Source organism: Drosophila bipectinata, chromosome 2R (genome assembly GCF_030179905.1).
Source record: "Drosophila bipectinata strain 14024-0381.07 chromosome 2R, DbipHiC1v2, whole genome shotgun sequence".
In the NCBI taxonomy this organism is placed as follows: Eukaryota; Metazoa; Arthropoda; class Insecta; order Diptera; family Drosophilidae; genus Drosophila; species Drosophila bipectinata.
This window is the reverse complement of record NC_091737.1, coordinates 9,932,877-9,955,739: the sequence shown is the minus strand read 5'-3', so window position 1 is coordinate 9,955,739 and position 22,863 is coordinate 9,932,877. Positions and strand designations below refer to the sequence as shown.

At 41.3% G+C, this 22,863-nt stretch overlaps 3 protein-coding genes across 3 annotated transcripts; 2 read left to right on the top strand and 1 right to left on the bottom strand.

The window, feature by feature from the left end:
- The first annotated feature begins 2,939 nt into the window (after positions 1-2,939).
- Positions 2,940-11,074, top strand: LOC122321093 (uncharacterized). The gene is made up of 2 exons (XM_043210350.2): positions 2,940-3,137; positions 10,789-11,074. The coding sequence occupies exon 2, from the start codon at positions 10,905-10,907 to the stop codon at positions 11,070-11,072; it is 168 nt and encodes a 55-aa protein (XP_043066285.1). The 5' UTR covers positions 2,940-3,137; positions 10,789-10,904; the 3' UTR covers positions 11,073-11,074.
- Positions 7,288-8,465, bottom strand: LOC108133124 (purine nucleoside phosphorylase). The gene has a single exon (XM_017252904.3). It carries the CDS (start codon positions 8,323-8,325, stop codon positions 7,309-7,311), a length of 1,017 nt encoding a protein of 338 aa, XP_017108393.2. The 5' UTR covers positions 8,326-8,465; the 3' UTR covers positions 7,288-7,308.
- Positions 11,075-11,512: 438 nt separating the features above from the next.
- On the top strand, positions 11,513-22,085 carry Sesn (Sestrin). Its single transcript, XM_043210349.2, has 8 exons — positions 11,513-11,653; positions 17,623-17,808; positions 19,779-19,961; positions 20,043-20,421; positions 20,611-20,929; positions 20,990-21,173; positions 21,229-21,339; positions 21,433-22,085. Exons 1-8 carry the CDS (start codon positions 11,603-11,605, stop codon positions 21,517-21,519), a joined length of 1,500 nt encoding a protein of 499 aa, XP_043066284.1. The 5' UTR covers positions 11,513-11,602; the 3' UTR covers positions 21,520-22,085.
- The last annotated feature ends 778 nt before the right edge of the window (positions 22,086-22,863 follow it).

Below are 22,863 nucleotides of genomic sequence, written 5' to 3'. Positions count from 1 at the left end.
GGGTCAATCGAGTGTGATGTTGGCTATCGCTATATGAACTATAGAACTAAATCGGTCATTCCTTATCGGTCGCCGCGTCTTTCGCCGCCACACCAACACACACGCACACACTCCGGCATTTGATTGGCCTGCGCCCACACACTCTCACAGCCTCTACCCATTTCCAGTGTGTGTGAGAAAATTGTTTATTAATCAATAATAATAATAATCTACAGGCGTACATACGAACACCGGTAGGTACATCGTGGTATGTATTTTGTGTGTGTTCAGTATCAGCATTGTTATCAGACTGACTCGCTTCTGCTGTTGCTCCCATTACCGATAAGAACGTATTTTTTTTCTGCTTCACTTTAATGCAAATCTTCAGCATTCGGCCTATAATAGTTTGAAACAGAACTTTGCACTCGCTTATTATTAATTTCTCATCGTTTTCAGTGCTTTTTGCATTTTATTGTCTCACGATTTAACTATGAAAATGGGGACGGGCACTTTATTTATCGCCGGCACTTATTGCAACGCTCGTGAGCCAAGGGGCTGGCGAGGGTGTGGCGGAAAACTTGAAGCAAGAGCCGGAAAATATATCAGTAGAGTCAACAAAGCCCGGGGTCTATAGCATCTTTTCTGTTTGTCTGTTGAACTGCAGTGGAGCTTTGCTCTAAACCGAACTATGAGGGGCTCTTGTTTTATTCTTTTAATGATGTCTTAAAAATAACGTTAGGTTTTGATTTTAAAGGAAGGTTTATTAGTATTCTACACACAATCCATGTTAAGGCAACACGGCGTATGAGTGATATGTTTAAAATCAAATTTCTCTTGATAATCCTTAGTATGCACTAAGGGGCATACAAACACACATGAACCCATAATACTTTAAATAAATTTTTGTAAGATAGAATTTCAAAAAGATCATATCAAATGTGGACCGTTAACATCACGTTCGGCGTTTCCGTAGTGATTTAAGAGTTCGCCAATTGTTGACTCTTCGTTGGGCTCTAGCGCCTCAAAGAAACAGAGACCCGTCGCGACGGGGAAGGTTTGCATTGTCTGGGGCGAGCAGCGGGTGGAAAGGGTGGCCAAACAAAACCGTTGATAATTGAGCGGCACACATTTGCATCTACTCTCGCGTCTACAAACACAAAGATATGTGCTACAAACACACATACACTCAGTTTTTATAGGCCTCAGCCATTTAAGAGTTCAATCATATGAAGCGTCGTTGTTGTCGCTTCGTTGTCAATGCGATAGTGGCTCGTTGTTATTGTTGTTGCTGTTGCCGTGCTCATGTTGATTCTGTCGCCTATTATTGCTGCTCTTAATGCTGTTGTTGTTGCTTTTTTACATGTGCTCTTCACATACACATGTTGAATAAAAAAAATATGAAAAGAAGAGACTCCCAAGACAGAAAAACAACTGTACATTTCGATTGGGGCTAGAAGACAGGCCCAAGTCACTACAGTACAACTATACAACTAATTTTTTAAATAAAAAAAAATGGTTTTTGAATTGTCTTTCTTGTTTCAAGGTTGTGTCAGATTTTATTGCCTACTTATGGGCTACTTTAGATATGTAAAATTTACATAAGGTAAGGTTCCTTCATACTAAAGAGGTTTATAAAGATTCTGAATCTGGTTATCATATTATTTTTAATTTTATAGTCTAGTTATCAAATCTATTTTAATTAGCTACTGGTCTTACTTTTATAGCCCCAACAGAGTAGGGTATAGTGAGCGCAGTGTAACCCTGAGTAACAGCTCCAAAGCAGCAATATATTGTCGGAGTGTTTCTCATGAGCCTATTGACCCCCTCAACATTCCCACTGCCACCCGACCCACCCATGTAACCGTGGCCTGCCTGTTGCTGCTCTTCCTCCCGCTCTCCACCCACTCGAGCGCCCTCACTCTCTCTCGTAATGAGCTTACTGCAATTGTGTTTGTGCGTCGGGTGCTGTTCGGCTGTCCGACGGCTCGGCTCCTCCATCGGCTCCCCAATCGGCTGCTCTGCTGCTCCGTCGTCAGCTGTTGTTGGGGCAGATTTCGGTTTGCTGGCTTGCCTGTTGTTTCAATCAAAGTTTATCGCTGGCCGCGCACGGTTGTTCCGCTAGTCAACGCGCAGAGCGATTGGGCGTCTGCACCGCACGCACACGATAACAGCCACCGCCACTTTCCCGCCCCCACCTTAGCAGAAGATCGCGGCAAATCGGCAATATCCGAAAAATCGGATAACCGTTTTTATTTTGTTTTTCGGTTTTTGTTCGGTTTTTAGTTGTTTTATTTTGTACTCTTATTTTGGCTTGGTAAATTTCGCACATTTTTGGTTTAAATATCGGTCGGCGAATGCAGTGATAGCGCTGTGTACACGGCCAAAAATAAAATTTTAAAATAAAAACAAAAAGTATACATGAAAAAAAAAGCGAAAATCATTGTTATTGCATGGAAAATTACTACAGAAATTTCTTGTTCAGTGTGCCGGGCAAAAGCTACTGGCAAAGAGAAAAAAACAACTCAATCCGAAAGCATACACACACTGGCGCACTAAAAAACTGAAACTGAAACAACAACAACAATGCAAAAGCATAAATTAGATTGGCCTCATAGACGAATAACAACGAACTCGAGCCGCGTAAACAAATTAAACGATGCTGGCCGTTGCTGTTGTTGCTTTTAAATTTAAATATAAACTATTATTGTTATCTTCGTTTATTGCTGTTGCTATAGTTGTTCTTGTTGTTGTTGTTATTGTTCCCATTTTTCGCAGTCTGTCTGTGTTTTCGCGCCAAATGCAATCGATTTCGAGGGGAAATTTCGTTCAACTTACATAATTAATGAGCGGCCAAGACCGTAAATCAAAAAGAGCATGCTTAAGAACACAAAAAAAAAAAACCGTGTCTTTTCACACTCGCGCAACTTTTTATTAATTTTTTATTTCAAACAATTTTTCAGTTTTTCCCCCAAAAATATATGTATGTACATCTACAAAAAAAAAAGTTGTTTATCAAAAGAAGAGCAGGGAATCGTATTAGAACTTGCTTTATCAGCAAACTTGCTTTATAAAAGAAAATAAAACTAAAAAGAGACTAAACGCCAAAAAAAGCAAAGCTCCCAAGTAAATGAAGAAGAGAGTCATACGTAGTTCCAGTGGTAAGTACAATATCCTTCAAAATTCATAATAGCTTTACTTTTAGGGACTTGCCACAAGAAAGAGAGGCACTTTTAGATTTCTTGCGGGGCTGGCGGTGCAAATGGATAGTTAGGCGGAGGCCATCAGTGTAAGAGGCTTTCCGGCCAAAAACAAGGGTCCATTATTCGATTTTGACCAGGACTTTGACCAAAAAATGGTTAAGGTATAGGGTGCACTGAGCAAAAATAGTTCATTAATAGGTTGATTTCAGGATTGTTGTTTTTAAGGACAGCTGTAAACAATAAAATATGCAAATAACCAGATAAGACTAAGTGGTTTTATTGATTTATCTCACTTAATGCTTCATATGTAAGCTATGTAGCTATTTGTCACAGTGTATGACTCTGAGGATTGATTGGAAGCTTACTTGCCGATTCTGTTTCTGTTTTCTGCTTTCTGGCATTAGTCCTGAAAGCATTCTTGCCATTTCCATTTTCCAAAAAGTACGGCCGACTTCCTGTGTGACGAAGAGTCTGTGGTTAGTTTGCGGGTCCTTGTACCGTTTTTCTGACAGGACCAAGACTGAGGGATGTATTAGCAGCCTCAGCAACAGGTATTCCGAGTGGCTAACGGATGGAAACCTCACAAGGCTTGCAGCTCGACAATTCTCATCAAATTTTTACTGAATTCAAACTGAATTTGATTTGCTTTTGCCACACAATTTCGAGTTGAGGAAATTGGCACTTGACCTACCGCACGGGAATCTAAATTAAGCAGCATGTTTTGTGTGCGTTTCGCCCTCTCTTTCCCCCTCTGTCACGCCCCCCCGTCCATTTTTATTTCTTCGCTTCTGTGTGGCAGTATGTGTGACTCTGTGTCTGTATCTGTGAGGTTGCTTCATACAGCAGTTTTTGGTAATTTGCTCAGAGCATTTATTCACTTTGTTGCTTTCGTTTGTTTACCGTTTTCATTATCCGTTTGTTCTCAACTATTTCATCGCACTCTTTCTCCTCCATTTCTTCGTTCGATAAGTCGGGACTCGAGACTTAAATAATCATACGACTAATTTTTCAGCTTGTTAACCCATTATCAGTTACTGATTAAGTGTGGGCGATAATTAACTTAATTTCATTGGCAAATAATTAAAGTGAGGAGCGCTCTTTAATTAAAATTTTACGTAAATATTAAATACTCGTATAACCCAATGAAATCTGATGAAATAATTAATGAAATGTGTACATGTGCTGGGGGTGAGTTCTTTAAGCCAACCCCGCGTATACGTAATATCTCCCCTAGGCTGCGGGCCAAAAAGAATTGAAGAACAGCTAGCAGTTAATGCCAATTATGATAAACGGTTGCTATGCCGTCGTGCCCGTCACCCATACATGCATTTTCCCCACACACACTACAACGGAGAGACACACACATTGCATTTAAACAACTGTTGCTCCCGGAAAGCTATACACACACAGTCGTTGCCAGGCGCATTAAAGATTGTTGGTCGCTGGTGTTGGTGTGTGTGTTGGCGAGTGTTTGCAATGGTGTGCGATGGGAAATCACTTGAACTACTTGAAGAGAGGGCAATTGAAATGTGTTTTCCATTCAATGTTGCAATCAATTTTAAGCGGCTTTCGATCCGGAATCAATCGTCAACTGAAATGTTTCCCAAAACTGCACGGTTTTCCCTTTTGAAAATACGACAGGCTAAAGGCGAAACAAAAATGAGAAAGATTACAACGACCTGTGACCATTCGCATCATTTATTCAACATGCTTTTTGTATTACTTAAACACGGCCATAGCCCACCACTCATAATACTGCACAGGAAGAAAATGCATGGCCCGTGAGCTTTAAAGAACAAATGCTTTTAAACTTCATAGCATTTCATTATTTAACACAATATATATTTGTCTGTTAAATTACAAATTCTTAATAACTACAAAAGCCTTTTATGTACACTTTTGCTTAAATTACAGTCATTTCTATGGGCGCAAAACGAGGTTATTGAACTTTCAACAACAGCCGCAGCAGCAAGTGCAACGCCAACATCTGCTCCGGCTCTGCCTTAGTTAGCATGCCATTTATTTTGTACAATTTTCTACAATTTGCTACTTTTCTTTATAACAAGCAGACACCCACACTCTTGTGAACAATCAACTCAAAGAAATAACCATTTTCCCCTCTCAAGACTAAAGACCTTTGGGTATATTAGTCAGTGTTTTGGTCTGGTCAGTAGTACTACTACTGACTCATCATTTTATGGCCGTGGAGGGCTTAGTTTCCTTTCAATAAAATATAACAAATATTGGCCAATCTAAAGTCCACTTGGATTTCCCGTATTTTATAGTGATTTATAGGTATATCATGTTAATATATGAAAAATCTAATCTTAAACATTGTGGCGGTTGATTAGAATACCTGGCAACAGTTGCGGTAAAAACTATCAGAAGAAAACAATGTTTTATTACCTTATGGTTTTATGAAGTTTGTGGGTTACCACAATGTCTCCGCCAGATGAGAGCCTAGAGTTGAACGTGAAATGTGACGGGGTTGATGGGAAAGCCATTCGAAATATGTCCAAATCATCCGCACCTCCCGGCGATGTAATTAGCTTAGTTTGTGGTGTCAGTTGATTGAGCAACAGGCATACACATTTCGCAGAATAGTGAGTATCAGCCAGCCATTTAAATTGCATCAGCGTTCAGTAGCTGCATTCAGGAGCGTCAGCAGCAACAATGCCCCGAAAACCGTGCCTGGCCCCTGTGACTGTTGACGAATCAATTGCCAAAAACCACAGGCAGATGTTGTTCGGAGGGGCAATCGAAATGGCAAAACTATGCGATACATCTGCATCAGAGTCTTTATCTGTATCTGTATCTCTGTCTCTGTATGGGTTTCAGATGCATATCTGCGTATCAGCTGCTGGGTTCTGGCACTGCCATTGTTGGCACATTGATATTCACGCACAAATGCCCCGAATGCTTTTGATATTTAAAATTAAATTGTAATGCCAGTGCACTGAACTGGCCCACGAAAAGCCAGATAGAGATAGATAGCCGCAAACAGACAGAGAGCCAGAACTTGTTGCAAATTGCAACATTTTCCAACGCGTTTTCAATAAACACTTGTACATACATATGTATATCGGCTGGTCGGGTCAATGAACTGGCCGCAAATAACTCATTAGCGTAATGCCACAAGCCGAAACATTGTACAAACCGCACAAATCTCAATCGCGGGGAAATCTCTCTCTCTCTAGCCGCATGATCGCCCAGCTAGCAAAAACGTAAAACACAAATCGCGAGGCAAACAGCTCGTGGCTATCGCTTTTTGCCCCCTCGTACCCCTTCCCTGCTGCTAGCCGAGCTATATATGCACTTACTTGTATATATCTGAGCAATCAGCGTCAATAAGCCAGCCAGCAAGTTCGTTCGTCATCGCCTGCACTGCACCATCACCACCACCACCACCACTACAAGGGGAAATGATAAAATTGGCAACAATGACGAACAAAGAAGTCGAAGCCAAGTTCATAATTGTCATTACGGAATAATGGCCAAGGAGTTGAGTTAAAAGCGTCTCACTGATAACCAACAAAGCAAATGAAGCGCAAAAGTTATGAATAATTTCATAATACGACAGCTCATGTTTTGACAATCATACCCGTTGGCAACAAAGAAGTAGACATTAAGACTTAAGTTGACTTAAGCTTAAATTAATAATAAATGATCGATAAGCTATTATCTTGTTCAGTTATTACATCATTACTTAACTCTAAAGCCCTAAAACCAAATAAACTTGCTGGGCCAACGCAACAATGTAGTTCGAATTTCATTCCTTGCTAATTGCCATAAAACCTATTTGGGCAAGATGACTAAACCACGAACATCTCGAGTATGTGCGCGCTATTGCATTACGTATACGCCCAGTGTACTCTAATACGAGCACTTTGCGCTTTTTATTGCTGTCCATTTGGGCCATCCATTAGACAGCTTGACACCAGGCACACTTGCACCTATCTTCCGTCCCACTATCGACTATCCACTAGCCACTAGACCACCCTCTCCCTTGCCGAAAGCACTCGTCCCTCTCGGATATTTGCGGCAACAGCTGCACCTGTCACTATTTCCGCGTTGCCAACAGAAAAACAACACATCGCTGGCCGAGAGATGGTGGGGCGTTTCGAGAAATCTATTTTGGGCAATTCGAGTCCACATTCTCATGGTGCATGTGGTAGATCAGGCGGCCGATCAAATCGGTGCAGGCCTGACGTTTTTGGGGCGTGACCTCTGCGCTCTCTACTGCCGCCTTTGCCGCCGTCCGGTGATCCTCGTCCTCGTCCTCGGTTGGCCTACTGTACGCCACCACAGTGATGAACGCAAAGGCAAAGATCTTGATGCCGGCATGGTGGGCGGCCAGTACCTCGGGCACCAGCGACGGCCCAATGGCATCCGCGCCCAACCGATGCAGCAAACTCTCCTCGCTGACGGACATTCGATGAGGTCCTCCACAGAAGGCAAAGACCCCGGAGTGAAGGGCTTTGTTGATGCCCATAGCCTTGCCGATCTCCAGGGCAGCCTTAATCAGGTCCGCGTTGTACGCATTGACCATGGGAAAGAATCGGGCACCGAAGCGCGGGTCGGAGGGTCCTTCCATGGGCGATTGGCTCATCATGCCAATGAAGTTGATGTGATCCTTGATTAGCATTATGTCGCCCGCCTGGTAGTTGGGATTGGCAGCCAAAGAGCAACAGGTCAGCATAATGGTCTTCACGCCGCACAACTGCATCACTCGGACGGGCAGCGAGCAGGTGGCCATTGGGTATCCGTCATACTGGTGGAAGCGATCCGCCATGGCGATAACAGGAGCGCCCATCACATAGCCGACAAGGAATTTGCAGTCCCCCAGGTGGCTGAGGGGGAAATGCGGGATGTTTTCGAAGGGAATGGACACGGGATCTTCAATCAGGCTGGTAATGGGGGTCAGGAGGGCGCCGCTGATGATACCATACTTGGGTCGGATTTCGCTGACCGAGACTATATATGCCGCCATGACCTCGACGATGTCGTAGCGGTAGAGCAGGCTCTGGGGCGTTGCCAGCACTATCTTTGGCTTCCGGCTCTCCTCCTCCTCTATCTCGAGGAGGCGGCGGGCCGCCAAGCGCTTGGCAATCGGCGACTTGGACTGACAGCAATCGTAGTTGCACATGGTGAGTCCCAAGACAGTCCCAAGATAGCCCTTCACTACAAAACTAGTTATTTTTCCCCACTTTTTGATATTTTCAAAAATCACAAAATATTCTACATTTTAGTGACTTGTAGAGCAATGAGTATGTTTTGGAATTAAAATGTAATTTCATTACAAAATTCCATTTAAATACCATAGGTGGAGAATTTACTAAAATTTGGCACATAATTTGAATCCATGGGAATAGGAATTCATGTCCAGGAATTCGAGAGTTGACCACAGGAATGCCGACAGGCAGGCTTCATTATGTATTACATTCTATGTTCATTTAATTATAGCCAAGAGCATAGTACTCATAGAGACTCTTCTTACCATTAAATTGTTATTAAAAAATCAGTTAATTAAAGAGGTATTCGGTTACTTGATAGTTGGATGTCAAAAAAGGCAAAAATATAATGTCTGACTGGCAAACAAAGGCACAAAAGCACGCCATGACGTAAATGAAATGCTTTATGCAGTATTATTTTCCAGCTGTGCATTCTGGGCATTCTGAAGTTTGTTTGTTTGTTTGTTCGCACAGCAAACAAAATATTTTTCCCAAATTTTAATTTTGCAAATAGCGAAAAGTTTGCTCCCGATTGCCCAACCTAGCCATAGACTAGCAGCCATTCTGGAAACTAATTAAATCAGAAACGACCACTGAAAGGTACTTTTGTACATTAATTACCAACACAAGCAGTGTGGTTTCTGGTCAGTCAAGCTCGAATGATGTACCACCCCCGAAATCAGTCGATAACCAAAACAGTGCCGGACAAGATGTTGTTTACCATGTATACCATGCGTATACGTGATAATATCGCTCATACGCATGGCGGACGCAGAGCGTCAACGCTTAGGCCTAGCCTCTGGCTCAGCTCTGGCTCAGCTGTGTCTTTGTGAACGCCGTTCAATGTCACAACGCACCAGAGTTCGTTTACAGCATCCGTAGTATAATTCACAATTCGAGCAGTGTGAGTGGATAAATTAAATACGTTTACACAGAGTCAACAGTGAACAAGATTCTCAAGTAGAAACACATCGAGAAATGGGGAAAAATAAGTGATGTTGGGATGAGTTTTTAAAAATATATATTTTAGATATCTACATTATTCATATAATGAATTTAGAGAGCTTTAAAAATCGTTATCGAATTTATTTCTGAATATATCTTGAGCTACCCAAGGAAATCCTTGCAGTGCACTGCGCTGTCTGGTCTAGGCTGGTATGGGCTGGAGTAGGCCGAAGTTTAGTTCAATATTGTTGCTAATCAGTTGGGCAAACCAACACCAGCGACAACTCTTGGCACTTTGTTTTTCAGACATCTGTTAACCAATCGCGCCCAGCTGTTCGAAACGTAGCTTCTGCCTCAGTTTTTGCTTGACTTTCGTGAGGGGGAATTGGGTTTTGGTATTCGACATCGGAATCGGAATCGGTGAAGCGTTTAGTATGCTCATGACGTTGTCAATAATAAAAAATTATTAATAGGAAACTTTGTAACGTTGTTTATGTTATTCGAGTGTTCGCCAACTGGCTGGCTAGGGTTACAAGCGCGGCTGGTTGTTATTGTTTGTTATTCCAGTGCAGCCGCCGCCTACAATGTCAGAGTCACGTTTGTGTAATTCGTTTTGATGACGCTGTCTCGATTGCCCCGATGCCTTGACTATACTAGACTAGTGGGTATATACTAGTGGGTCTAGTGAAACCGCAAAAGATTATCCATGCTTGTAACTCTATCATCCCTCGGCTATTCGGTGATTGTGTCTGCTGGGTTATTGGTTAAACTTTTGTTGTATTTGGTTGTTTTTTGTGTGTGATGCGGCTGTTTGTTTGTCACTTTGCGTCTGCATGCCAAAAATGCGATGTTTGCACTTGATATTAATTTCGGTTTCACATTTATCTTGACTTTTTACCACCCCATACCCCATACTCCATACTCTATACCATTATTATTATTATTATCTTTATTTTTTTTTTGTTGCTTTGTTGTCTTACCTTGCCCCAGGAAGAGGAGCAAACTCGTTTGGCATTCCCATTCCCGATTCCGTGTTTCCTCCACACTGGACCTGGGGCCTGGGCCCTGTTTGTTTACCAATTTTTTGTTCGTTGCGTTTTTGCTTTGTATTCGATGTTTACTTTTTATTTTTGGCATTGCGCGATTTTCTGCTGTCTGTGTGTAGGCTTGGCAAATAAAACTTGAAAGCCAATATTAAAAAAAAACCCTAAAAAAAAAGAAAGCAGTCGACAAAAAAAAAACTGAATATTTTGACTGGCATTTGAATGCTAATTGAAGTTGGAGATGAGGAGGATTGGGTTTGAAAACGAGTCGAGTTGTTGCTGTGGGAAGTGAGAAGAGGACTGTGAGGCGATAAAGCTGTGATATGGTAATTAATTAAGATCATTCAGTTAACGACCTTTTCTCTCTTTTTCTTGATCTGTCTTCCGCAGTTACCACCAACAACAGAGTCAACTGAGCGAACTGCCGACCTGAGGAGCTTCACTATTGTATCGCCCCAAGAAAACCGCCAAGAGGAATCCGAGGCATCAGATACAAAGATTGTCAAATGAAAACCAAAAACCAAAAGAACATCAATAGCTGCAACTGCAATTGCTTCAGTCACTCGAATCAGGGGATCGCTATCATTGATGAGAAGAACATATTGAGGAGGACCAGCTATACCTACAAGTGTCTCAATCATAATCCGCGTCCGCGACCTCTGATATTTTCCTGAAACTTCTTGGGAACTGTCAAGCCGAAAGTGAAAGCCCACCGAAGACAGTGCTGATTTTCCTTGCCGAGAAGTTTTGTTGATTTTTGGTTAAAACTCACCTTAATTGCCCTGACAAAATCAGAAATCTCTGAGAAAAATATATATATATATATAGAAAAGCAACCAAAAAGTCCAAGAAGCAACTGCAGAGAAGCACAGAGAAAACCTGGCCAAGGGAGACCCTGAACAGTGAACACTGAACAAGCTGAGAAAAAGAAAATCTGGTTTTTGCTCAATCCAATCCGCAGACGAGCCTCCTCCTTTTGGTTTTGGTTGCCAGCCTGGTGCATTTCGTGTTGGCCTGGCCAGTTGAGTTCATTTCATTTCTGTTGAGCCGACTTGGGTTGAGTTTTGTGGCCGGCTGCTGCTGCTGCTGCTCCACTTTCGTGTGGCTCCATAAACAAAGAGCCAGGCAAAAACTGGTTATTTCTTTATTTTGATCGGAGCTGCAACGACTTCGACCTCCGATTCCGATACTCTCCGGCAGACTCATGTACTACGCCGTTGATTACTACGCGGATATGGGACAAATCTCTCAAGATGTGAGTATTAAAAGGTTCTTAAATCAGAGCTGCAAAATGCCAAGTCTATTTAAGGGAGTTCTAGGGTTGCATAAGCTTCACGTGGACCTCTCCACTTTATAGTCTTGTGGATGCATTCAAAAACAAGACAACAGCCATTGAGTTACTCCACATTTATTGGGTTTCTAATAAATCAATTAGTAAAACAACACCCTAGAAATATGAACAAGAAATAATAAAAGGCAACAAGCACTATAATTAATTCCTGTTTTGTGCGAATGCAGAATATTAGGTTTCCGAGTTGCAGAGATTCCTTGTGGTAGTTGGTTGATAGGATTTAATTATAAACTTAATCTGAACATAGCTTTAGTTCCCCCCAACCCTACCTAGCTTCTCATTTTAATTCATTAATATTTCCCTTCTGTTTGCTTTTCAGACTTGTTTTTTATATTTTTTGTTGACTCGACAATGTTTAACTAAATCCAACAATGAATTTAATTAAACATTGCATTGCATACTTTTTTAACTTAATATAAAAGTATTATTTGAAGTTGAGATTTTTTGTTTTTAATTATCAGCATAGCAACTGGCCAACAGTTGAAAAATACAACTTTTTAGTGCGCAGTTTTAGGGCTCCACTGCAAGTTGAGAGCTGGAGGAGCGTGTGGGGAGGGAGTGTGGAATTTTTGTGGTACCCGTGATAAGCCTTTGATAAGCAGCCAGCATGGAATACTTTCCTTATTTTTCTCTTCTTTTATTTCCATTTTTTTTTTGGATGGACTCAAGCTCTACAATAGATAACATAGCGCTAGTGACTAGAAGGTCTGTTGTTTTTTTTCACATTTTATAAACATGAAACTGGGTCAGCTAATCAGCGAAATTGATGCAAATGTCGAGTAATTGCGACTTGAAATTAATTGAATTAAACGAAACTGGCACAATGTGTCTAAAGCACTATTTAATTGCAAAAACAATGCGTTACAGATGTTTTGGCTTCATCAATAAATGCCACATACAGTCTTTGTTTGGATTTAATATTGTATTAATTTTAATATGTATTTCCCTTCCCCTTGAATGCACTTTCCTGCGAGTGCAGCTGCAAGCAAATCAAAGCGAAAAATAATAATTTTAATTATCATTCGCCTATCCGAGTGACATAGCGCACAAACACCCGACGGCCGTAAGCCATCTGCAGCAGGCAAAGAATTTTATTTACGCAATGAAAATATAAATTGTATAAAAATACACAAGCTGACAGATCCGAGCGAGGAGGCGGTGGGCGATGGGTTGGCCTCTGGCCGGGCGGAGGGTGGTGCCAGTCAGTCACTCAGTCAGTCAGTCACCGTGGCATGAGAGCAATATCAAAATAAACAGATGTGCGCCATTCGCACTCTGGCAGGAGTCCAAAAAGGCTTTCGCCTTTGGCCGAGTGGTAAACGGAATGATTGACTGACTGACTGACTGATTGGATGACTGAACGAGTGAGACAATGATGCGACAAGTGCAATCGAATCACAAATGCACGAATCACCCACCAACCATCTACACACTTTAACCATTAGGAAGTCAAACACACTTCTGACGCTCGTCCATCCAACTAAATATATAAATCCGACCGAGAACTATCAACTACTATTTTTATAGTTTTCCTGGCCAATTTGTTTAAATTAGTGACACATTTTTGCGCCACAGGTTTATAAACGTCAACCAAATATTTCCCATAATATTTAGTTGGGAAATAAAATGTTTAAAAATAGACAGACATATTTCAGGAATAGTATTAGCTAGAAAGTTCGTTAACCCAGTCCCTGTATGTTTACTGCAACATTTCTATAAACTCATACAACAGTTGGCTATTCTCATTGTTCGACGACACTCTCTTATCATTCCACATTATCTCCTGAAGAAAGTATACATTCATATGCCTGTATAATAATATACATATAGTATTGTACACAAAGACGTCGCTGCCAGACACTTGAGTACTGGAATACAGGAGTATGAGAGTATAGGAGTGTGTGGATATGTAACCGACACTGGCGTAGACCTAATAATAATTTGCCACACTTTGTCATGATTGTTTGCGTTATGGCTCTGGTGTTGTTGCACTTTATCAGCAGACAAAGTGTCGCTTCGAGTGCCAGACAGCGAAGGCTTCGAACACGTACTGCCGTGCCACCCACACAACTGAAGACCCAACAAAAAAAGCAAGAAAGGACAGCCGTTGTCTAGCCTTATGGTTAAGGACTGTATAATACCCGGTACTTGCGCTGCACTCTTCAGGCTTTTCAGCATGAATGCCCCATTAGTTATTGGTCCTCCATTAGCTGGCATTTAACAAACAAGTGCTTACTTGCCCATAATTTTATTTGTAGTTGAAAGATTAATTAAATATGCCACACCATTGGAGCTGGTTGCAAAAAAGCACACTTACATCTATGGGTACTCTACTCGCTGTTTATATGCAAACTAAACTGTGTATGAGCTGTGGAACTATAGAAAAAATAGTTTATCACGTCTAGACTCTAGACAAGTCTTTATTATCTACGCACACACCCAAGCACTTTGTTTTTATGCTTGTGTTTTTTGTTTTGTTTTTTATAATATTTTTTATTGCATTGCAAGGTGTCACGCACACACAAGTGGGCTAATCGTGGCACAGTATGGGTGAGTGGGCTTTGCGAGCCACTGGCCATATGAATCAAGTACTCTCAGGTGTATAAAGGTGTACGAAATGATAAGCCCCAGCCTTAGATTCCACCAGATCGGCATAGGGTAGTATGTGTGACCCATTTATGGAAACAGCTTCCGAGCTAATCCCATTTGTTTCAAATTTTACTGATGTTGAAAACAAGTTTCCAAAACTCATACATTTTTGGGAAACCATTCCGTTTTATGGCCACCAAATTGGTTTAAACTTTCTTTGATAATATTCCCCAACTTTTTCTGCATTCTCTCAGCTAATGTTAATGTTAGCATTGTATTATTTCATTTTCATAGATTTTATTTGCCTTGGTTGTTTTCAGTTTGCATTTCTATAACACCTGACGTTTTTTCCACTTTAGTTGTTTACCTGCTTATTGTTTGGCGGGCTCTCACTCTGTCTTTGTCTGGGGCGCTGTCTCTGTCTCTATTCGACTCCCCCCCATGTGCTATCTCTTACGGCCGACTGCCGTCCGTCTCTCTCTATGGCATTCTACCATTTATGCTAATTTATTTGCCTGTTTACCAGCTTTTGTTTTAATCTGTTTGGGGGCCGTGTTGACACTCACCAGAGCTGCAGAGCACAATACAATGTATTTCCAGAGTTCCAAGTCATTCGGGGGCGGAGTTGAAATTACAGTTGAATTTATTGTTATTCCCGCGGCCGAGTGTGTTTCTGCTAATTATGTTAATTTATTAATTTGGCTTAGTTTGTGCTCTGGCTGGCGAAAAAAAAAATACAGAGGAAATCAAAATTAGCTTACAGCAATTAATTGGCCGCAATTAACATAAGCCGAACACCGTAAAGAGTTGCGTCGTTCGTGCATCCGGCAGATACAAATTGCCCAGCAGTACATCAGTGGCAGTACGGTGAACACTTCGCACACCACCGCCTCCATTGACCGACAGTAAACATTAGCATTCAGCAGTTCTGCGTTATCTTTTAATCGCCACGCTCCATGATCTTGCACGTTAACAACAGTTGGCGCGGAAAGTCTCTGCCAGTTGGCAGATTGGTGTGGTCAGTTCTGTTGAGTTGAGGTTTTCTGGGGGAACCACATTTTGTAACAAATGTTATACAAAACAAGGTATTTGTTAAAAGAGGCAGGAGTAAGCAGTGCCAGGTATTACATACTCAAGAAGGAGCAAAAGGTACCGGCTATCATACAAAAAATATTAAATCCATTTAGTATATTTCCAATTTGAAATGATTTGCAATTTAGCAAACCTGAAAAGTCTTAGGTCACACTTATATCTGCATATATTTATGGAAAAATGCACCCACATGCATTAGAATCGCAATTTAATAATCAATTATCACGTATACGACACGTTAGCCGAACAGGTTACCCACTAGAGGGAGAGTCATGGAAAGCGAGAAAACAGTGAAAAACTCTGTGCCAATATTATTCATATGCATTCGCAAAAGCAACAACTAAGCTCCAACAAAACCAAAAACAAAGAAAAAAGAAGCAAAATAACAGACACACACGCTCGAAGGCTCAGAAATGGATATGCACTCACGGTACACTGTACACCGTACAGTGCAAATTGTATGTACATGCCCATGAAACTTGGTCTAAGCACCGTTCAAAGCTATTGGCTTTTTTTTTTTTTGCTTGTTGCTATTGCTTTGTTGCTGGCAGCCCGGACTGGATTGGATTGGATTCGATTGGGTCGGTTGTGTGTCACAGACGAAACTAGTTTGCTTTTCCAAACGGGTTTCCCCATCTCTCCCGCCGATTTTCAACCGATGCGATGTGTGTGTGTGGGAGTTAGTCAGGGTGTTCGAGACACACACACTCGGGGTGTATCTACATAAAAGTCAAGTTGTATGTTTATGGATTCCGAAATAGAACCCATAATGATGGAAATGTCAACACGCTTTTAGCCATTTGCATATCTCGGCGACTTGGCCCTTTTAATTAACAAGTGTAACAGTCCAGATTTGAAGTTGCGAATCAAAAAAGATATTCAATAAGACAAGAGGACTGTTTTAGTTTCAGTTTTAGTTTTAAATACATGCACAGCATAAATCACAGTGATTAATGGCGCCCGTCTTGTTTATGTTTTGTTCGACACTTGTTATTTGTTATATAGCCGCCCCGATGGCAGCTACCAAAACAAACTATACATCTCGGACATTGGGATTAATTAATTATGTGAAAGTGATGGCATTTAGGAGGGAATTTCTGATTTACGATGTCCCATCTGAGCTCCACTGGAGCTAATCGTTGGCCGTTAACTCGTTTGCTTATCTGATTAAATATGAAATTAGCACAAAATCTCTGACAGTCCCTGAGCTGTTGAATCTTTACAGCCATGAGGGCGTGGGTGCAACCCACTCGGACTATCCGAGAGCTCATCACCATCACCATCGAGAGAGTGGGTGGTTGGAGCTAAACCTGATATTCATATGTGGTTTGCATCGAAAATCAGGGTTGGGCTACATAGACAGAGACTGACGACCAGAGTCGGCATATTAGAAGTCAATTATGCAAATATTCGTTTGCCATTTCGGGTGAGCTGTTCGTTTGTGTCAGGCATTATGTTGCTTTATCAAGACCATCCAGTATATGACCCAAAAGAGCCGATTCATCCTCCGGCCTGGTTATCAGCACTTACTGGCTATTATTACTTTTTGTTTGTCATTTAGGGGGCTTCCAGAGTGCAGAGACAAGAGAGCCAATTTCTTAAAGAGCTAAACTGGTAAACTGGTAAATAGGTAATTAGTGGTAAACAATGGAACTTAATCCTTATCAGCATCGAACCAGCTCTCGTAAATCCTGGCCAGCTTAGTTTCCAGCTGGCCTGCAGCTGTAAAGAGGTGCATTACCATGGAAACCCTAATCAATGGACGGCATCAAATGCAAGAAGTGGCCCTGACAGGGAAGCCTCAGCTTTGCCCTGGCCACACGGCCTGATGTTTATTAAATTCCTGATTTCTTCTCCTATTTTTGGTCAGGCACAATTAGGCATTTTCAGGTAGAGTGGCAGAGTGCAAAGAATAGGCCAAACTTATGTTTCAGTCATCTGGTTGAACGTGTGGTTTAAACCATCAGTCTTTTCTCAAATTTCTGCTTCAAAAATTGAATTAATTTTGCAAGTTTTGTTCATGACACTCACATTTTTCTGGCTTCGTTTGCAATTTGGGAAATAAATTAAACACATAACGTATACGCAGCGTGTGCCCTGTTAAAATAACTTTTATTTGTATGGCTTGATGAAGAGTATTGCATTCTTAAAAGTTACTAGACTAATTGAAATTTTATTGGAAAATTTTTCAGTGTTTCGCTGCATCAAAGACGGGAACATCTGACTTTGAAATGGACGATCTCGACGACTTGGATCAGGTCACCCAGGTGATCGGCTACCATCCCCAGTTCCACGATCACTTTCTGCGGACCCAGAACTTTATAATGAAGGGCGATGGACCGCTGCCCAATGATTACAGATACTATTTGGCCATAATTGTGAGTTGAGCTTGATTTATAATAAAACTAGCTAGCTATTGTATTTGGGATGGAATTTTTGTGATTTTTAATGTCAAGTAGCAGTGGCGCGTTGAAACAAAACAATAGCCGCTGATTGCCAACAAAGTCTATCGCAAATTAAAAACACTATGTACTCCAAACACTATGTGGCATTGTTCTGGATGAACTTTTGTTTAGGAAATCCATTCTAGTCACGTATTGTGAAGCCTGGACACGGCGTGGATGCAGCTCAATCGAATGAGACTCTTCCTAAATAGATTCCATTTCTCGGTACGCCTATGTGCTCTAATCCGTGAGTCCAGAGTCCGGATCTGTGATGCGGTGATGCGGTGTCGTATGTAGTTTGTATGGCATTGTTCGCCTGGCCTGGCCTGGCCGGGTCTGGTGGCCCCTGGCAAACGTAAGCATATTAACTTCCCCCGCAATTGGAGCTGTCAGGTTGCATTTGCCACTGGCTGATGCCGAATCAATGCCAAGCTGTATAAATTTCATTCCCTTGTTACCGCTCCGCTGCGTTGAAACGTCAACAATATAGTTGATGGGGTATTATTTTACGTATTAAGCTCTCGTCTGAATCAGTTTTAACTTTACCTACAAAACAAAAATAATATTTCAATCCGATTTAATGCTCTGGGATAAACTAATTCAGAAGTGAGGCATCCAACTCCCATCCTTCTTGATTGAATCGTTTGCAATCGTAATAAATATCCATAAAAGCCTGCCTTTAATGATAATTTTGGTAATAAACTTGGAGAATAAATGCGTAATTAAAATTGATTTATGCTTTCGTTCAAATGCATTGCACAGCTGAAGCTCATTGAAAATTATTATATCCCAGATGCAATTGGGCGATTTTGAAAGGGCCGAATACAGAAAATACATTAATCAATTATTTCAAAACATTTTCGGGGCACAAATAGAGTTGCTTCTTGGCCCAGAGGAGCGAGATATAATTTATGGCCTTTAATGTGCGTGTGCAATAATCGTAAAGCCAACAAAGTACACACAAAGTATATATGTATCTGCTGTTTATAGTTGACATGTCGGTCATTTTCAGTGCGCCGTCGAGGGTCTTTGGCATTCCACACATTCGATGTGGTAAATAATAAACACATTCTATTAACTCATGCCAGCTAATTGGGAACAATTTGCGCATTTTTCCACGCCAGGAGGGGGAGGCTGAAGAGGACTCTGAGCATTTTATTAGGGTTATTATAAATATTATTATTTTGGCAGGAGGTGGGCATACGTATACGTAGGAAAGTGCACCCGAGAGTCGCATAGCTTTCTGATTCTGATTCTGGCGTTGCGCCTTTGTCTAGATTCGGGCCTCGGCGAATGTAAAATTATTTAAGATTTACGATGGCTTGTCAGGGCATGCTATGATTCTGCCTGCCTGCCCAGGCCTCATTAATGACAAACAACAAAATAATATGAAAAAAAAAGAACGTAAATCGTAAGACAAACAATGGGCCTTTGCTCTCTCAATGTCCCGGTATTTGTTGTTTTGGGTCACACTCACACGCACTGCCATCCACCGAAAAAAGAAAAACTTTTCGAATATTTTTAGCACTCATTTCAGGTGGCAGTGGTGTCAGTGGTGTCAGTGGTGTCAGCAGTGGTGGCCAGATAAGGCGGGCATAGTTGGAGCCAATCTACTACATGTGTCTCCCAGGTCCCGCACCCTGGGAGATTTCTGATTGTGGGTCACTTGGATATTTGCGGTTGAGTTGAGACCCAAACTGGTTGAGGGCGGGTGACTGAGGGCCAAGGTTAGAGAGCTAGAAGATCAAAACAAATTACGTAATGCCTGGAAAAATGTTACCTGGAACTGTTCATCTTTTTTGCACAGCAAGAAATTATATTTATGAAAGTTAAATATACTCTTTAAGTTATAGTTTATTATTTAATACTTTATTGATTTATTTTATGATTAAACCTATTACTAGGCTGCTGCTCGACATCAGTGCCCCTACTTGGTTAAACGTTACGAGAAGGAGTTCATCAACCAGGGCGGCGATAGCGCCTGGCTGGGTGGCCTCGACTTCATACCCGCCAAACTACGTGCCATATACGATATCAATAAAATATTAGCCCATCGTCCCTGGCTGTTGCGCAAGGAGCACATCGAGGTGGGTATAATTCCGGCATCGCCATACGGCGGACAACAATTTTACGGACAACATGGGAGTACAATTTTAATGATTTTTCAGCGTCTGACCAAAGGAAAGAATAGCTGGTCCCTGTCGGAGGTGGTGCACGCCATGGTCCTGCTCTCGCATTTCCACTCCCTGTCATCGTTCGTTTTTTCCTGTGGTCTCACCCAAAAGCTAGACGGCCTGTCTAGTCCAAAATTGAAGACTCCCCCGGTGACGGTGATGGCCCAGTCCAGTGAGCCGGGCGTCGGTCTCTGCCAGACCACCAACACTCCAATCGACCCGCAAAAAACCGTACTGACGGAGATATCGCTCAACAATGCAAAGCCGGATTACAATAGCCAAGCCGCAGCAGGTCCCAATGGCGGTGGTCTGAGTGCTGGTAATGCAATGGGAGATGCTGGTCCTGGTGCAATGGCCCTCAATGGATATTTGGGTAAGGCAATAGGAGCTCGGATTTCCAGACAATATAGTATAACCATTTAATATTTAAATTCGAGGAAGTTTTCAAAGATTTTCCATTAATTTTTGAAAGCACTTACTGCAGATTTTAAGAAAGATTTTCCAGTGTAGTAATGATTTCATTGTGCATTGTAGACAGGGCTCTAATTCAATTGTTTTGCAGCCACAGCCCAGCAACTGCCACAGCAGCACGGAATCAGCGTGGAGGCGCTAATGGAGCGCATGAAGGTGCTGTCCCAGAAGCAGGACGAGTGCAGTGAGGCGGAGCTGAGTAGCCGCTTCCAGAAGGTGGAGCAGCAGACAGCCGAGCTGGCAGCTGTAACACCGGAGGCGGCGGTTACCTTGCCGCCGAATTTATCCCACTATGTGGATGATGCCAAGTTCATTTACCAGGATTTTGCTCGACGCGGCACCGAGAACATCAACACGTTTCGCATCCAGGACTATTCCTGGGAGGATCACGGCTTCTCGCTGGTGGATGGGTGAGTACTTTGTGCCCCTGCTAGCTGAAAAGAGCCCCCCTCATATGGTATCCATGACAGACTGTACAACGATGTGGGCACCTTTTTGGATGAAAAGTTTCGGGCCGCCTACAATCTCACCTACTGCACCATGGGCGGCATCAAGAATGTGGATACATCCAAGTTCCGTCGGGCCATTTGGAATTACATTCAGTGTATCTACGGGATACGGCATGATGATTACGACTATGGTGAAGTGAATCAGGTAATATACGCTAATACAATTAATAAAACAAACATTAAAAGCGCTTTTATGTCAGCTCTTGGTGCGTCCTTTGAAAATGTTTATAAAGACAGCCTGCTGCTTTCCCGAGCGTATTACCACCAAGGATTATGATAGTGTGCTTGTCGAGCTGCAGGATAGTGAAAAGGTGAGTGGAATTTTTCCATTCTCAGTCCCCAACCACTAGCTATATACCAACAGACATTAATCGTGTTATTATCTGATATTTTTTCGCCAACAGGTTCATGTGAATCTAATGATAATGGAAGCCCGTAATCAGGCCGAGTTACTCTATGCTCTGCGCGAGATAATGCGTTATATGACTTGATCTCATTAAGTGAATAAACATACGTATATATATACATATATTACACCCAAACCCAAACCCAAGCCCAAAAAAGCACCCACAAAACCCACTCACACCCCATACATTACACACATGCATAAAACATTTTGTTATTTTGAGAGCGCATATAAAAGTAAGCGAAAGGAAAGGATATGGAAGGACAATGCCGTAAAATCCAAGATGAATACAGTTTGTGCAATAAACGAGATACGTTTCAGACGTCGATAAATAAATAATTTAAGCTAACGCACTACACATCAATTAATAGAGCCGTTCAATATCAGTGTCCATTAAATTAATGTCGAATTAATATTTACAACTCAATTAACAATAGTCTGTGTCTATGGTTAGCCAAACAAGCGTACATCCTTGATGGAGAAAATATTTAAATGTTATTTAAGAAAAAAAATTAAGCTGAGCTGAGAAAAACAAATCTGATCTGTCTGTTTCCTTTCGTGAGTGTGCAAGCAATAATCACTGTACATATGTATTATGTTTTGTTTAATTATTTTAGCGAAATAAATACAATTTTTATTTTAAATATTAAACTTTTTGTTTTCTTACCTGATCTCTGTTCTCTTCGTTTCTAAGTTCCTTTTACAATATGGTCAGATAATGGCGACTTATCGAGCTTGCAATGGAACTACACCTAGCATAAGTAACTATGTTTTTTGGTAGTATTTAAGTTCTAAAATAAAGTAATACTGACTGTAATGTGTGTACCGCATCTAAAACTTTTACGGCATTCAATGTCATAGCTATAGAGTTCACTACCCGCCCCTGGGTGAAAAGGTATAGATACCAAACGATTTATCAAATAAATATAAAACTTATAATTGTGTGCTAAGCATTTAATGGCGATTAAACGAATTTAAAATACGGAAAATACAGAAAAGGCTTTAGATTAAGATCATGCTTGAAATGTGGTAGCTACCCCAGGAGGACAAGGCTTACTCTGTGTGCTTCTCTTGATGTTTAAACTTTAAACTCAATAATCGATTCAAAAAAACAAAAATTGTTTCAATAAGTACCTTTTGCATTTATGTGTTTTTTGGCATTCTTGATCTTGAAAATGTCCAGTTGCAGGTTTCGGGAGAGATTCAAACGAACTAATTAAGACAAGTGTAGTTTTATAAGAAGACTTTCAATTGAATCCTTAGAGCAGTAGTATGATAACTATAAAACTACTATGTACTTTGTTTAAACGAAAATTTTAAATGGTTGTTGGCAGAAAATAGGAATATAATTTAACACAAAAAAAAAACGACATTATTTGTCATGAAACAGGTTTCCTTCTTTGGAAAATGATACCAGCTAAGCATGATT

Bases quoted from the DNA above. Each gene is read 5' to 3' on its own strand.
- LOC108133124 (XM_017252904.3), bottom strand. From the start codon at position 8,325: ATGTGCAACTACGATTGCTGTCAGTCCAAGTCGCCGATTGCCAAGCGC.
- LOC122321093 (XM_043210350.2), top strand. From the start codon at position 10,905: ATGAAAACCAAAAACCAAAAGAACATCAATAGCTGCAACTGCAATTGC.
- Sesn (XM_043210349.2), top strand. From the start codon at position 11,603: ATGTACTACGCCGTTGATTACTACGCGGATATGGGACAAATCTCTCAA. The intron at 11,654-17,622 runs GTGAGTATTAAA...AAAATTTTTCAG, and splicing joins TGGGACAAATCTCTCAAGAT to TGTTTCGCTGCATCAAAGAC. The intron at 17,809-19,778 runs GTGAGTTGAGCT...ACCTATTACTAG, and splicing joins GATACTATTTGGCCATAATT to GCTGCTGCTCGACATCAGTG.